Genomic DNA, 16,524 nt, shown 5'->3' on the forward strand with positions numbered 1-16,524 from the left:
AATGAAATATTTGCAGCAACATACGAAATTGGTTCCCAACTTGTCTGGAAACCTTGCCTACCAGGTGATATTTACGAGAAATGAAATCTATGCAGCATAAGTTGTTTCGAAGCTGTGAGTGATGTCGTATTGCCTTATCTTAGAAACGAACGTGAGACGGGATGCTCCTAATGAAAAAAATATTAAAGTCTGCTATATGTGTTGTGGATATGCTATGTTCTGCAAGTTTCTCATTGCCATGGCATCGATAACAGAAAGGAGGAATGTACACTCGAGAATAGTTGTGTTCAGTGTGGGTTTAGTTTGGCCCGGATCGAAAAAGTCATTACGTGGAAACACGAGAATGAAAGCCGGTAAGGAAAACTGCTCTATTAACTCCGTTTAAATATATGCTTGTATTTCACTGAGTCACATACAAATTGTGACGATACCAGGCTGAGTCCGCGAAAGATGAGCACACGTCATAAGCACGTGTAAAGGGAGAACATTAAAGAAAGCAGATATATCTTATATCTGTTGTTGGGATTCCCCATGCTGATCTAAGAGTAAGATGAACCAAGTGATTAAACTACTATTCAAATGTACCAAAATCTGAAACCTATTCATTGGTTGCACCATTGCTGCTTCATACACATCATTAAAAATCTTTTTACCTATTGAACTAAATGAATATTGATAGGATCAAACTTGACACTCAATGAATAATTGGGGCGGTGGCGTGGTCCAGTGGTTAAAGTATTCGCTCTCGTCACGCTGAAGGCCCTGGTTCGATTCCCCACATGAGAACAATGTGTGAAGCCCATTCTTGAATGTACCCCGTCGTGATATTGTTGGAATATTACTAACAGCAGCGTAAAAGCCCAACTCACTAACTCAATGAATATTCGTGTCAGTTAACGAGTTGGACGTTAAGCACTTCTGAAAGCGCGCGCGCGTAAAATCTCCATCGCAGAAAAAAATAAAGGAACCATATTTGTCCGAAAGTCGGGAAAAAAGACAAAGGAAACATAACGTGTGTTTAGTCACATAGAGTTAGTTACTAAGGTGAGAAATTAACCGTTATAGAGAAGTATGGTTGAATCTCAGCTGGTATTTAACATCCTAATATACGATTTCAGAAAATGACAGTCACTGTACAGACCGGACTGCGCATGTACCGCTACTGGAGAACAGGGCCCCCACTTGCTTCCTTCAAATCCACTCAATAGACGTGTTTGACAAAAAGACAGGAACCCAGCCTACACCCAGCCTATCATAGACTTCCCTCCAAGAATGCCTTGAACATTGAAGGAAATAGGTATGTATTTAACTGTACATCATGATAGTTAGCAGGGTTTGGTACTTTGAACAATAGCATATCAGCATGTACAGAAGCGGTAATAACATCGAAATGACCATATTTACATATAAAGAATACTGTTCATCGCTTTCTATATATTACTGTGTCAAATGGGCTTTGTTCATATCGCACCAAGAATCTGAAGTTGCATTATACGATATGTTTTCTTTGTAATTTGTTTTTCTTTTTGTCGTAATAGACGAGTAAAGTTGATCGGGTAGTTTCTCTCAGTAACGTTGTGGATGCATGGCATCGTGTCCAAATATTTTTCGTAGTTTGTTGATCAATCACCGGATCGTCTGGTCAGGTTTAAAAGTCACCGTCATATTGCTCAGATGTTACGGGCGGGGCGATAAACGCACACACACACACATATTTTACGGTCGGGCACCGTTGTCTCTTTCGATATTCATGGGACCAAGAAAACTAATATCGAGTTATCGAACTTCGAGACATCCGACCAGGGCATGTCATTCGATATCACTATGAAGAAAGTATAAAACAAAATTAGATTTCATGTATGTCTCGATATTCATGGGGCAGAAAAATATCGAGTTATCAGAACTTCGAGACATCCGACAAGGAGCATGTCATCACATATCATATGAAAAGAAAACAAAACAAAGTAGATTTCGTATTAATGTCCACCAATGTAGGAACAACTAAACAATCACATGCTAGTCACGTGATTACACAAAACAACTTCAATTGGATTCTCAGTATGTTTTGATTCGAGCCACATAATCCGTTGTAGGTAGTGTTTAATTCACGTAACGGTGAGTATTTTCTAATTGATTTCTTCAATCTTAATTAATTCCTGATCAAATAACAGGCTCTCGTGACACTGGTACTACTTGATCAGAACGTATCATCAGTATGTTTGAAAATGGATGAGAAATACACCTATATCTCGTAACACAGTGAAACCTGCCAACCTGCGGCTTTTAATACAATCCGGCACACTGTCAAAACATGTATGTATACATGTCAGGAGACATGTAAAGTTCATGACATAAAATATTCTTCAAGTTTTACCAGGTGTGAGTTGGGTTTTACTCCGCTTTTAAGAAATCTTCATCAGCATCACGTGGTGAGGGACCAGCCAGAAATGGGCTTCTCTCACATTATACATTGTAAGAAGTCAGACCCAGGTACTCGACGTGACCAGTAAACGCTTTAACCTGCATGGTACGCACCAACTTTCACAAAGAGAGAACTGTGAACTACAGTAGAAAATCAATGACATGCACACTGCAGGAAAAGCCAGACCAATCGGTTATCAGCCAATTATGAAATATTAGGTACGTTGATGGATGCTGGCCTAATATTTTTTGGTTCAAAATAAATGCATGGATAGCCATCGATTGCCACCGAATCAGACGCCTTTTATTCATGTTTCGAAATCGGAAGGCTGAGATCAGGCGAAGGGCGCCAGAACTTGAACTGACAATTTTTCACTGTATTTTCAGAATTGTTATCCAGTACCTGCCAATCCATCTTCACGACGTGGGGCTGGAGAAAAGAAAGCCGTACTAAAGGCGTTGCCAACGTTACTACCAGACCGTACGTTACCACGGACTACTACTACGTCAAGGTCAAATGGTCAAGGACACATGTGGATATGTATATGCTGAAGTTACAGGCATGCAGTTCCGTGCTTAACTAACGCACGACACTGCATCATCTTTTAGCTTCATCGTTGTATTGAGGTAAAAGTATTCTTGTGAAAATGTGTGCGTGTGTGAGGGGTGATTTAATTGAAAATTGTGATAAACAGTGATAACGGTGATAAACACGGTTGGGCAGAGTGAGTGAGTATGTTTGGTTTGCGCTTCGCACTCAGCAATGAAATTCCAGCTATGTGGCGGCGATTTGTAAAATAATCGAACAGACCAAACAAGCCGGTGATGATCAAAAGCATGAGGCATCGATCTGAGCAATTGGGGAACCGATGACATAATTATGTCAACCGTCAAGAGAGCCTGACCATCCGATCCGTTTGTCGCCTCGTACGACAAGCATGGATTACTGAAGGCACGTTCGTACCCGGATCTTCTGGCGAGTCACAATTGGGCGGACATTTTAATATAATGTCAGTGTCAAGCGTGGATAACAACATATACTTCACATGCACCTGGAAAATGAATAAAACAAAAGTCATGTTTTCTACTGAATTTACGTAAAAAGTAGCAAACTTATAATAGCGGCACGCTCACACATCATAGCCACTTGCGTTTTTGTGTAATACATTTTGCTGGAACGACAATCAGCTCTAGTTGAGATGTTATACGAAATCTGGTTACACTGTATGCAGGAGTACGTTGTAATAGTGTAGCTACGTCTAAAAGCTTGAAACCGAGACGACGAGGTGCGGAACAGTAAGGTAGGAGCTAGTGAGTGAGTGAGTGTGGTTTTACACGCCACTTTTAGCAATATCCCAGCAATATCACGGCGGGAGACATCAGAAATGGGCTTCACGCATTGTGCCCATGTGGGAGATCGGAGCCGGATCTTCGGCGTGACGAGCCAGCAGCTTTATGCACTTAGGCTACCGAAGCGCCCCTGGTAGGAGCTAGTAGTTGAGGGGCAGTAGGGCAGCCCTAGTGGTCCGGCTAATCGAACTCCGAGGGCCACGGTGCCATTCTCCACATGGATGAATGTGTGAAGCCCAATCTTAGGAGAATCCTGCAGTTATATTGCTGGGGAATACTAACAGCGGCATAAACTCGACTCAATCATTAGTAGATTGCGAGAACCATATGATTCGCCATGTGTCCCTATGTTCTCACAGTTGTACCTCTATATCGGGTTTACAGTACTGACTCTCATCTTACGTTTCCACGTATCTTTCCATCATTCTGGCTCTCGTGGTCCTTAGCTGGGTCACTGTAACCAGGGTCGGCGCAACTGGGGCACATCATGAGTAGTACGTATACAATACCCAAACAACATAAGCTTGAGATATGCAATGTCTATATTGGGTGTACAACTCTACCTGGACTATACAACACATACATGTACATTACGACGAACACAAGTTGAACATGACAATTGCGGCCTCAACATAAATGAGTACAACTGTACATTACAAATGCAGTATATTACAGAACCGTAACCTAAATTCGTGGATAACCTTGATTCTGTGGATGGCAGAAATTATCATGCTAGCTCGTAAATTAAGTCTCGACTGACGTCACGAAGCGGTACTTTTGATGTAAATACAATGCCACGCCTCGCTGACAAAAGTTCGAATCTCTTGCAGCATTGCACGCAGTACATTACTAAAAATATTTTATCCAGCACTGAGGATAAATAGCCCCAGGTCACAAATACTACCATTACCAAATTTTATTTTTACAAAATGTCAAGTAAAAAGATACCGTTAGCTCCAACCTTCTCACTTCCCCGTTGTCTGCTTTCCTTGGTGTCAATATTAACTGCAGTGGGATGTCGTACATAGTGGTATAAAGTAACCAATGATGTTATCCACGAAACAAGGTGACGTCTCATTTTATGGGCACAATGAATGGGTGATGATTGTAAATGGCTTCCGTAACAAACGTTTCATTCACGAGTGGAATATTGGCATTTTCAATTTGCTGAATCAGTGAATAAAATGATAATCAGTGCGTATACAAAATGAAAATCATTTAAAAAATATGAACTTCGCCGCACTTCCCTTATTATATCCACGAATCAAGGTTACGCGAGTGTATGTATACACCATACATTTTGTTTGTTGGTTGGTTCAACCTATCTAACAATAGAGCAGATTTGTTTTTGTTTTACGCCACACTCCAGCAATATTCCAGCTATATGGCGGCGGTCTGTAAATAGTCGAGTCTGGACCAGACAATCCAGTGATCAACTGCATCAGCATCGATCTACGCAATTGTTATACGATGACATGCGTCAACCAATGCAAGTACAATATGTACACTACGAATACAATATAGACATGTGGAAGTACAACTCGTATATGACAATGCGAAACATGCATCACAAATACAATATATGATCGAGATATACAATAATAAGCTTGGGAGTAAACTGTATATGACGATACAATATATACAACATATAAATGACGAAGACAGCATATTCATGACAAATACAATCAAACACGGGGTGTACAACTTTACCTGACTATACAAAACACTGGGATTACGCATGGAAGTCAAAATGTATCTGACTATAGAACATACACGCCATTACTACAGCATATACAACATAAAAATGATGAACACAGCATATTCATGACGAATACAATTAACATGGGGTGTACAACTTTACCTGACTATACAACCTATACTTCACAAGTACAATATATACACGACGAATACACACCACAAGTAAGGATATTCGACACATATGGAACGATATATGCTCTGTCAGACTTCATGAATAATTCTTTAAAAATGTCAGCTCAAATCCACACAGTATGTTTGCCTTTATGTAAGCTCACAGTCAGACCAGTATAGATATGCACAACCGCTGTGGGAGAGATTCTAGACTTGCTCAGTCTTGCTCTTTCACGCTACATCAAATAGTCATAACTTGCTGTGACGTTGGGATGCGAACAGTGGGTAACCGTATAAGTCATCTAACATAAAGTCTCCGGTTTTGACGTTTTCATGACCTTGACCTTGACCGACATGTTGTAATCTGTTAGGCAGAGAGCTCTGGAGTCAACAGCAGTCAAACACCTCTATGTTGTGAACTATCAGGCAGACAGGTCGATAGTCTACACCAGTAACACTGAGATCACTTAGATTGTTCGCTTAGTTTTAAACCAGCCCTCCCAGCCACGAGACGCACAGCTGAAGGTAAGCCAATATACATCCTATTTTTAACACGAGTATACAGAGGTTTTTCCAAGTCGATTCGGCCACCGTATCAGCACTGACTCAGCTATTTCGTCCGTCGTAGCTAATGAGCGAATGTTGTTTGACGGCTTAGTTTGCAATAGCCCAGCTGCATTACAGGGCGTTTGATAGTCCAGTTTGAAACTGGCAAACCAGGGTCCATGACAAAGGGCGAGGATCCTCGCCTACAGGACACGGTGACATTGCATCAGACAAAAAGTTCGATCGCCTGATCTATTTCAGTCGCGAGAAGATATACAAGGCTAGTGACCTTTACTGATCCTGGTTTCAACTGAATTGGTTCTTATGGTAATAATGTAGGTTAGGTAATGGTCATCATATAACTTACAGTAACTGCGTTTATATCGAGCTATGTTTATAACGAACACGCTTATGTCGAACTGTGTGTTTTTGTCCCGGACACTTTCTGTATATTTTAGACGAACTGCGTATATCGAACTACGATTAAAGGAACTGAAAATAGCAGTCTCTTTTGAGTCCGTTTTAACCGTAGTTAACTCAATGTAAGACGTGAGTTTTGTGTGTAACAATCTGTGGAATGCAGATGTACGCCGCTAACGTGTTTGTATTGTCCTGTTTGTATTGTCCTGTTTGTATTGTCCTGTTTGTGTTGTCCTGTTTGTATTGTCCTGTTTGTATTGTCCTGTTTGTATTGTCCTGTTTGTATTGTCCTGTTTGTATTGTCCTGTTTTGTGTTATCCTGTTTGTTTGTATTGTCCTGTTTGTATTGTCCTGTTTGTATTGTCCTGTTTGTGTTATCCTGTTTGTATTGTCCTGTTTGTATTGTCCTGTTTGTATTGTCCTGTTTGTGTTATCCTGTTTGTATTGTCCTGTTTGTATTGTCCTGTTTGTATTGTCCTGTTTGTGTTATCCTGTTTGTGTTATCCTGTTTGTGTTATCCCGTTATCAGGGTTATGTGTTATCAGTAACACCATATTTATCTGAACGACCTGGGTTCAAGGTTACAGTCAGGTTCGCCAGATAAAAGTACAACGAAAGATTTTTACGTCAAAGCAATTCCGTGAATGGATATCGATAGCATCCGTTATTTTTGTTAGGGACTGAATGAGTGTTGTGGGCCTTGTGTCTGTCAATGTATGTATATAGTCAAAGTTCATTCTAATAGTGTACCGTAACGCATTATCTGTACGTGAGGTGAATTCAGGTTTTAACCCTTCATTTTGAAGAATATCGTAGCTGCATTATGTACAGGTGTGTTTCGGTATTATGTTATTCAATTGTTAGTGTGCGTACGTGCGTGTTTGCGTGTATGTCTGTCTGTCTGTCTGTCTGCTTGCCTGTCTGTCTGCCTGCTGCCTGTCTGTATGTATGTGTCTGTCTGTCTGTCTGTCTGTCTGTCTGTCTGCCTGCCTGCCTGCCTGCCTGCCTGCCTGCCTGCCTGCATGCATGCATGCATGCATGCATGTATGTATGTATGTATGTATGTATGTATGTATGTATGTATGTCTGTATGTATGTCTGTGTATGTATGTGTGTGAGTGAGTGTGTATGTATATGCCAGCGCGTGTGTGCGTGCGCGTATGTGCGTGCGTGCGCGCGCGCGCTCACTAAACCGCCATTAGGGGTTCTTTCGAAATGAAACTGACATGTTACTAGTAATTGAATTTCTGTCCAAAGCGGCGTTAAACCTTACACACCCACTCACTCTACAAGGACAGATATACAGAAACAATCTCTGCACAGGGGCTTGTAACGCTCAAAACTGCGATCAAGGTATCAAGGATCCTTTTACTAAGATCCCGCTAGTGACAGTATATACTTTGATGGCAGTTTTTAGCGTTACAAGCCCCTGTGAATCCCGGTACAGTACGACGCATTAATCATGTTGATATGCTTCTGTTCAAACTGCTAATAAATAATAATAACGATAAGTAGATATAATGTATTCATATCCAAGTGTTTATTGAAGTATAAACGATCAGTGGAGTTATGCTACAGCTGCCGCAGGTGGGAAGATATTCGAGTGAGTGAGTAATAAAACTTACACTTATTATTTCCCATAGATTCAGCCCTGCTGTTACATCTCGTTTATCACTAAACCACGACCACAAAGACGAGGTTTGTTGCTTGGTTGTTTAACGCCGCACTCAGCAATATTCCAGCTGACAATCCAGTGATCAACGGCATGAGCATCGATCTACACAATTGGGATACAATGACATGTGTCAACCAAGTCAGCGAGCCTGACCGCCTGATCACGTTAGTTGCCCCTTACAACAAGAATGGGTTACTGAAGATCAATTCTAACCCGGATCTTTACGGGTGGAAGATATTCGAAGTTGATGCTGACATGAGAAGGTTCAGAATCAGGTTCAGGCCTGGATTCGAACCCATGACTGCGGACACTGGCACGATACTGTCGGTAACGATTCTGCCACTTACGTCGTGTCAATCGATATCTCGGCATTATGGAGTGCAGGCCTACCAGTTATTTCAGTAAAGGTTACAAAATCATTTACACAAAATATGCAGTGTAACTATAAATGTGATCATTGAGTTGTTTCATTAATTCGCTGAATATTCTTTATTTTCGTATTTATGAATGTATATACAAAAGCAATATCGACCATCGACGACTAATATTTTCATATATAGGGATATTAGATTATTGTAGATTAAACATTGGTTGTTTTAATCAACTCACTCATTATTGCGAATGCTCAGATAAGCTGGTGTCAGTTGGGTACAGATCCTCAGGCTGACCCTCTCTATGACAGCTGCAGCTTTTGAGCAGCAATATCCCAGGTGCACTTTACAAAGCTCTAATACCGCAGATCGACCCCATGAGAAACTATCTTTGCCATTGTACGGGTCCAGGGCGTCTATCAAATGTGAAGATATAACCAATGTGTTGGCGCTGATTATTGCAACAGTTTCGGATATTTAGTTGCCGAAATAATCACTGATGTAGGTGATGTCTGACGACGGTCTTGTCATTTGTGGGGCGATGGGGTAGCCTAGTGGTTAAAGCGTTCGCTCGTGTCGCCGAAGAGTCGGTTTCGATTTCCCACATTGGTACAATGTGTGAAGCCCATTTCCGGTGTCAGCCCCTGTGATATTGCTGGAGTATTGCTAAAAGCGGCATAAAACCATACTCACTCACTCACTCTTGTCATTTGTAGTGAGCCCTAACCCAGCGGATCTTGTGCCAGTCGTTCTATCCCGCCATGCCGCTGTGCCTGTTATACACCAACTTGAAGGACGAGGATATCCCTGCAGATCTGGAGGTCACTCTGGCGAAGAATGTCGCCGAGGTTCTCAACAAGCCCATTGAGGTCAGTTGGCGATGTACACATGGACTAGAATTGACTCTGCCTTTTCGTTTATATATACTCATTGGAACAAATAAGGGAACACATGAAAGTACAAGCGTTCCTTTATTCTTTTCCAGGTTCTTCACAAGGTATGCATTGCACTGTGGGTGAAATTCTGGAAATGAATAAGGGAACATACTTTCATGTGTTCCCTTATTTGTTTCTATGAGTATATGTTTTCAAACTATTGCCAGCAACATAATTTCGTTTTTATTTCGTACTACACATATCAAGTATTAAATGACTAAATATGATGTATGTACTATTTTGTGTTCAGTAGCAATACATATTTTTGCTGATTTGATTCCACACGGGGCCTCCTTATGGCTTGTTTTAAATATTCAGTTAAAAACACTCAATATAACCGACTATATCTCATCAGATCAGCAAGGTGTATTTCTTTATCAACATACAGGGAAACCTCAGTTTCATTGCCCTTCTCTGTGAAGTCCTAGTGTTTATCGTATCAAAGGAACCCATACATTACATATAGAGCACTTTTTGAGGAGGAGGAGTAGGACACAGTAAGAGCATACTCAATGTACCCTGCAAAATGTGTCAATTTTAACACCAAAGACTTGAGCATAAAGTGGACGCTGATTTGATATGATTTGATTTATGTGAACAGTCAGATCTGCATTGCCATGTAATAGTAACTCATAGGTTATATTCACATTGGTAACACTGCGTAAATTAGTCATCATGGTAGTTCTCTGTACCGTATATAATTGACAGTCAAATATGTAATGATAAGGATTTTTTACAAACTTTTCCACAAGAACAACTTGGAACAAACTTTATGGATAACAACTTCTTTTTATTCGTGAGGTGCAACGTTTCGATACAGATTCTTGTACCGTTGCTTGAATCTGTATCGAAACGTCGCACCTCCTGAATAAAAGTTGTTATCCATAAAGTTTGTTCTATATTGTACTTCCCAACTTCTAAATGCCACTCAAAAGAAGAACAACTTGGGTTATCTCTTAAAACCAGCACGGAATAGATCATAATTCAATTGACTACACATGTAACGTAGTTTTGTAAGGATGATGTTAGTGATTCTCGGTCCAAAATCAAAGTATTGAGGAGCAGTTTTATGTTTTATAACAATATTAGATTTAAAAGAATTCAATGACACGCTTATACTCACTTCAACTGGAAGTTCATTCCACATTCTAATAGTGGATGGAAAATACGAATCATACGAAAAGTTAATCGTGAGAAAAGAAGTGAGACATCATCAGAGTTGCGAAGATTATAGTTACATTTAGATGCTACGTTCCCAGGAACAAGATCAATAAGGTACGATTGTGCCATATTATTCTGTATCTGGTAAAAAAGACGAAGTCTGCGCTTTCTCCTACGTTCTGCTAAAGATTCCCAACAAGTTTCATAATACAGATCCTCATGATGAGTATATTTAAGTAAACCTGTTACAATTCTTGCTGCTTCTAATTGCAGTTGTTCTAATTTATTTGCTTGATACTGAGCACATACCTAGGGAAGACACCATAGAACAGGTCAGTTCATTAACCAAGTAACTGGTCAAGTTCATTTTAGCAGAGGTAGAACAGGTCAGAGCGGTGTATTCACTTCCTGATCACTGGACCCTATCATGTTGTTTTAACCTGTAGGCACTTTGGAACTGTAGGCAGTATGGGAATACACCCATCCATCCCATACTTCACACGCATATTCTAAATGGGGTCTTATGAACATTACGTAAGTTCTGGTCATAAGCGTTACTGAACACTGCTTTACTGTCCAAAACTGACTTGAACCTTAATGTTAACATTTTGCTCCATCAATGCAGCACATTTTACACGACTGTTTCACGGGTACATGCTTTTGATGATTTCTAAGTCTATTATTGCTCAATACCATTTCATATCATTTTGTTAATTGTGTGTATGTATGTTTCACCTTTCTATTTCATCATTCCATGATTTGAAATTTCAATAAATGAAAATGTAATGAAACCAAAAATTGATGTTGCTTAATTTTTTTTGAAGAGTATATATTCATCTTTCTTCATGATGCCAACATCTAAATGCCATTATTAGGTGCTAAGCCCATAATAGTAATGACTCACCATGAGTCATAGTTGACGTCATATTGACCCACAAAGCGTCTCGCCAACTATACATTTTGTGCAATAATAAGAAGAGGTTTTATAACCAAATGTAAGTTTTACTATTTTACGTAATTACAGACATTAATGTTTTAGAGAGTGACCACGATGATACAAAGCGGACTGCGCATGTACCGCCTGGAGAGCAGGGCCCCGACTTGCTTCCTTCAGATCCACTCAATAGACGTGTTTGACAAAGACAGGAACCCAGCCTACACCCAGCCTATCATCGACTTCCTCAAGAATGCCATGAACATTGAAGGGAACAGGTGAATACAACTGTAGTGAAATATGGCCATAGTTACTGTCTGAATAGTGATTCCGATTCCACTGTCTAAATAGTGGTTAGTACAAAAGTATAATGTACAGGTGGGTCTGATGTTGAATATACTGAACGGTAAAAGAAACTCTGCACCAGACTACAATGACACTAATTATAAAAACAGCCAATATTTGAGGTCCAGTATATTGCCTAAATCGACACTTCCATTAAATTCTAACCAACTAGAAATTGGCGTTCGACGTCAAATAATGCTCCACAGACATCCAGTCACGTGGGGTGTAAATGTCAGCTGTCCGACATTCATAATAATTCATTGAAAGCCAGAAAGTGGTTCCAGTACCCACATTTGTCACTTTCATACCTTGAGTGGCTATCCCGTGCTTCCACATTTGCATAAACGTCACTTCGAACCGTTAACGTCAAACGTCTGATGGGTGATGTGGCCAAGTGGCAAGCGGTTCCATTTGTTCCGTAGAGCTTGTGTAAACTCTTGTGCGTTGGCTGGAGGATATTGTTGAAATCTCACTCGCCTGTCCACGATGTCCCAAAGATACTCTTTCGGTGACAAATCCGGAGAGCACGACGTCACGGTAAGACGGTGACGTTGTTTGCTTCTAGGAAGTTCACTACAACACGAGGTGTGGGAGGCCGGCTGTGGTGACACGTGGTCTCCATGTTCTGTGTGTGCCTAATATCCGAACTGCCTGAACTGCTTCAACACGTTTCCAACGGCAATACGGGCTCACCCAAGTGGATACACGTGATTTTAATTTTATTAGGCCGTTTCCTCTGAAACATGTGTACAGTCTCGGTAAAGAAATATTGTGTTTAAATCCGTACTACTAATTTTTAGTAATATTAATTTCAAATGTGCAGTTTCTTTTACCGTTCAGTTTAATATATATTTCTACAGTTCACATCTGAATATTGTTTTGTTTCTTGGTGCTTTTGGTTGGTCCTTTTTATGATCCCATCATCATCATAATAAGCATCATTGTTATTTTGTATGATATAATAATTTATAATTTAATGGTGTAATCACGTAATTGTCATCGCCGTCGTCGTCGTCATCATCATCATAATCAATATCGTCGTCAGTTTTGTTGTTTGCATCACAATAATATATATTCTGAATATTCTCTGGTGCTGTCAATCCTACCTCCTGCTTTACAGGGTTGTCATCCAGTATCTTCCGCTGTTACAATACAACGTCGGAATGGAGAAGTAAAGATGATGTCGTCAGTGTCAACTAAGTCATTCTATCGTCATTGCACATTGTTCAGAAAGATACACGCAGATAGATTAGGGCTGCAGATTTGACAACAGATGCATGAAGTACCTTGATTGAACATAAATAGATTGATAGTTCTCCGATCGTCCTATGTATATTACAGGAACATCTAACTGATTGATTGACAGTTCTCTGTTCATCCTATATATAGTACTAACTGATTGACAGTTCTCTGTTCATCCTATATATAGTACAGGAACATCTAACGGATTGACAGTTTTCTGTTCATCCTGTGTAAAGGACAGGAACATCTAACTGATTGATTGACAGTTCTCTGTTCATCCTATATATAGTACAGGAACATCTAACTGATTGATTGACAGTTCTCTGTTCATCTATATATAGTACAGGAACATCTAACTGATTGGTCTTTCTCTGCTCATCCTATATATAGTACAGGAACATCTAACTGATTGATTGACAGTTCTCTGTTCATCCTATATATAGTACAGGAACATCTAACTGATTGACAGTTTTCTGTTCATCCCTATATATAGTACAGGAACATCTAACGGATTGACAGTTTTCTGTTCATCCTGTGTAAAGGACAGGAACATCTAACTGATTGATTGACAGTTCTCTGTTCATCCTATATATAGTACAGGAACATCTAACTGATTGATTGACAGTTCTCTGTTCATCCTATATATAGTACAGGAACATCTAACTGATTGGTCTTTCTCTGCTCATCCTATATATAGTACAGGAACATCTAACTGATTGATTGACAGTTCTCTGTTCATCCTATATATAGTACAGGAACATCTAACTGATTGATTGACAGTTCTCTGTTCATCCTATATATAGTACAGGAACATCTAACTGATTGATTGACAGTTCTCTGTTCATCCTATATATAGTACAGGAACATCTAACTGATTGATTGGTAGTTCTCTGTTCATCCTATATATAGTACAGGAACATCTAACTGATTGATTGACAGTTCTCTGTTCATCCTATATATAGTACAGGAACATCTAACTGATTGATTGACAGTTCTCTGTTCATCCTATATATAGTACAGGAACATCTAACTGATTGATTGACAGTTCTCTGTTCATCCTATATATAGTACAGGAACATCTAACTGATTGGTCTTTCTCTCTGCTCATCCTATATATAGTACAGGAACATCTAAATGATTGATTGACAGTTCTCTGTTCATCCTATATATAGTACAGGAACATCTAACTGATTGACAGTTTTCTGTTCATCCTATATATAGTACAGGAACATCTAACGGATTGACAGTTTTCTGTTCATCCTGTGTAAAGGACAGGAACATCTAACTGATTGATTGACAGTTCTCTGTTCATCCCTATATATAGTACAGGAACATCTAACTGATTGATTGACAGTTCTCTGTTCATCCTATATATAGTACAGGAACATCTAACTGATTGGTCTTTCTCTGCTCATCCTATATATAGTACAGGAACATCTAACTGATTGATTGACAGTTCTCTGTTCATCCTATATATAGTACAGGAACATCTAACTGATTGATTGACAGTTCTCTCTGTTCATCCTATATATAGTACAGGAACATCTAACTGATTGGTAGTTCTCTGTTCATCCTATATATAGTACAGGAACATCTAACTGATTGATTAACAGTTCTCTGTTCATCCTATATATAGTACAGGAACATCCAACTGATTGATTAACAGTTCTCTGTTCATCCTATATATAGTACAGGAACATCTAACTGATTGATTGACAGTTCTCTGTTCATCCTATATATAGTACAGGAACATCTAACTGATTGATTGACAGTTCTCTGTTCATCCTATATATAGTACAGGAACATCTAACTGATTGATTGACAGTTCTCTGTTCATCCTATATATAGTACAGGAACATCTAACTGATTGATTGACAGTTCTCTGTTCATCCTATATATATAGTACAGGAACATCTAACTGATTGATTGACAGTTCTCTGCTCATCCTATATATAGTACAGGAACATCTAACTGATTGGTCTTTCTCTGCTCATCCTATATATAGTACAGGAACATCTAACTGATTGGTCTTTCTCTGCTCATCCTATATATAGTACAGGAACATCTAACTGATTGACAGTTCTCTGTTCATCCTATATATAGTACAGGAACATCTAACTGATGGATTGACAGTTCTCTGTTCATCCTATATATAGTACAGGAACATCTAACTGATTGATTGACAGTTCTCTGCTCATCCTATATATAGTACAGGAACATCTAACGGATTGACAGTTCTCTGTTCATCCTATATATAGTACAGGAACATCTAACTGATTGATTGACAGTTCTCTGTTCATCCTATATATAGTACAGGAACATCTAACTGATTGGTGTTTTCTCTGTTCATCCTATATATAGTACAGGAACATCTAACTGATTGATTGACAGTTCTCTGTTCATCCTATATATATAGTACAGGAACATCTAACTGATTGATTGACAGTTTTCTGTTCATCCTATATATAATACAGGAACATCTAACTGATTGGTCTTTCTCTGTTCATCCTATATATAGTACAGGAACATCTAACTGATTGATTGACAGTTCTCTGTTCATCCTATATATAGTACAGGAACATCTAACTGATTGATTGACAGTTCTCTGTTCATCCTATATATAGTACAGGAACATCTAACTGATTGATTGACAGTTCTCTGTTCATCCTATATATAGTACAGGAACATCTAACTGATTGATTGGTAGTTCTCTGTTCATCCTATATATAGTACAGGAACATCTAACTGATTGGTCTTTCTCTGTTCATCCTATATATAGTACAGGAACATCTAACTGATTGATTGACAGTTCTCTGTTCATCCTATATATAGTACAGGAACATCTAACTGATTGATTGACAGTTCTCTGTTCATCCTATATATAGTACAGGAACATCTAACTGATTGGTCTTTCTCTGCTCATCCTATATATAGTACAGGAACATCTAACTGATTGATTGACAGTTCTCTGTTCATCCTATATATAGTACAGGAACATCTAACTGATTGATTGGTAGTTCTCTGTTCATCCTATATATAGTACAGGAACATCTAACTGATTGATTGACAGTTCTCTGTTCATCCTATATATAGTACAGGAACATCTAACTGATTGATTGGTAGTTCTCTGTTCATCCTATATATAGTACAGGAACATCTAACTGATTGATTGACAGTTCTCTGTTCATCCTATGTATAGTACAGGAACATCTAACTGATTGATTGACAGTTCTCTGTTCATCCTATATATAGTAC

The 16,524-nt window shown here is 39.2% G+C and overlaps 1 protein-coding gene across 1 annotated transcript; it reads left to right on the forward strand.

The window, feature by feature from the left end:
* The first annotated feature begins 5,981 nt into the window (after positions 1-5,981).
* Positions 5,982-13,223, forward strand: LOC124275669 (D-dopachrome decarboxylase-like). The gene is made up of 4 exons (XM_046711291.1): positions 5,982-6,165; positions 9,369-9,521; positions 11,788-11,960; positions 13,148-13,223. Exons 2-4 carry the CDS (start codon positions 9,414-9,416, stop codon positions 13,200-13,202), a joined length of 336 nt encoding a protein of 111 aa, XP_046567247.1. The 5' UTR covers positions 5,982-6,165; positions 9,369-9,413; the 3' UTR covers positions 13,203-13,223.
* The last annotated feature ends 3,301 nt before the right edge of the window (positions 13,224-16,524 follow it).

The sequence above is a fragment of the Haliotis rubra genome, unplaced genomic scaffold (assembly GCF_003918875.1).
Source record: "Haliotis rubra isolate DU_JTF1 unplaced genomic scaffold, ASM391887v1 Scf2006, whole genome shotgun sequence".
NCBI lineage: Eukaryota > Metazoa > Mollusca > Gastropoda > Lepetellida > Haliotidae > Haliotis > Haliotis rubra.

Coding starts and splice junctions, on each gene's coding strand:
- LOC124275669 (XM_046711291.1), top strand. CDS start 9,414: ATGCCGCTGTGCCTGTTATACACCAACTTGAAGGACGAGGATATCCCT. Junction 9,522..11,787: donor TTCTCAACAAGCCCATTGAG/GTCAGTTGGCGA, acceptor TTAATGTTTTAG/AGAGTGACCACGATGATACA. Junction 11,961..13,147: donor ATGAACATTGAAGGGAACAG/GTGAATACAACT, acceptor CCTGCTTTACAG/GGTTGTCATCCAGTATCTTC.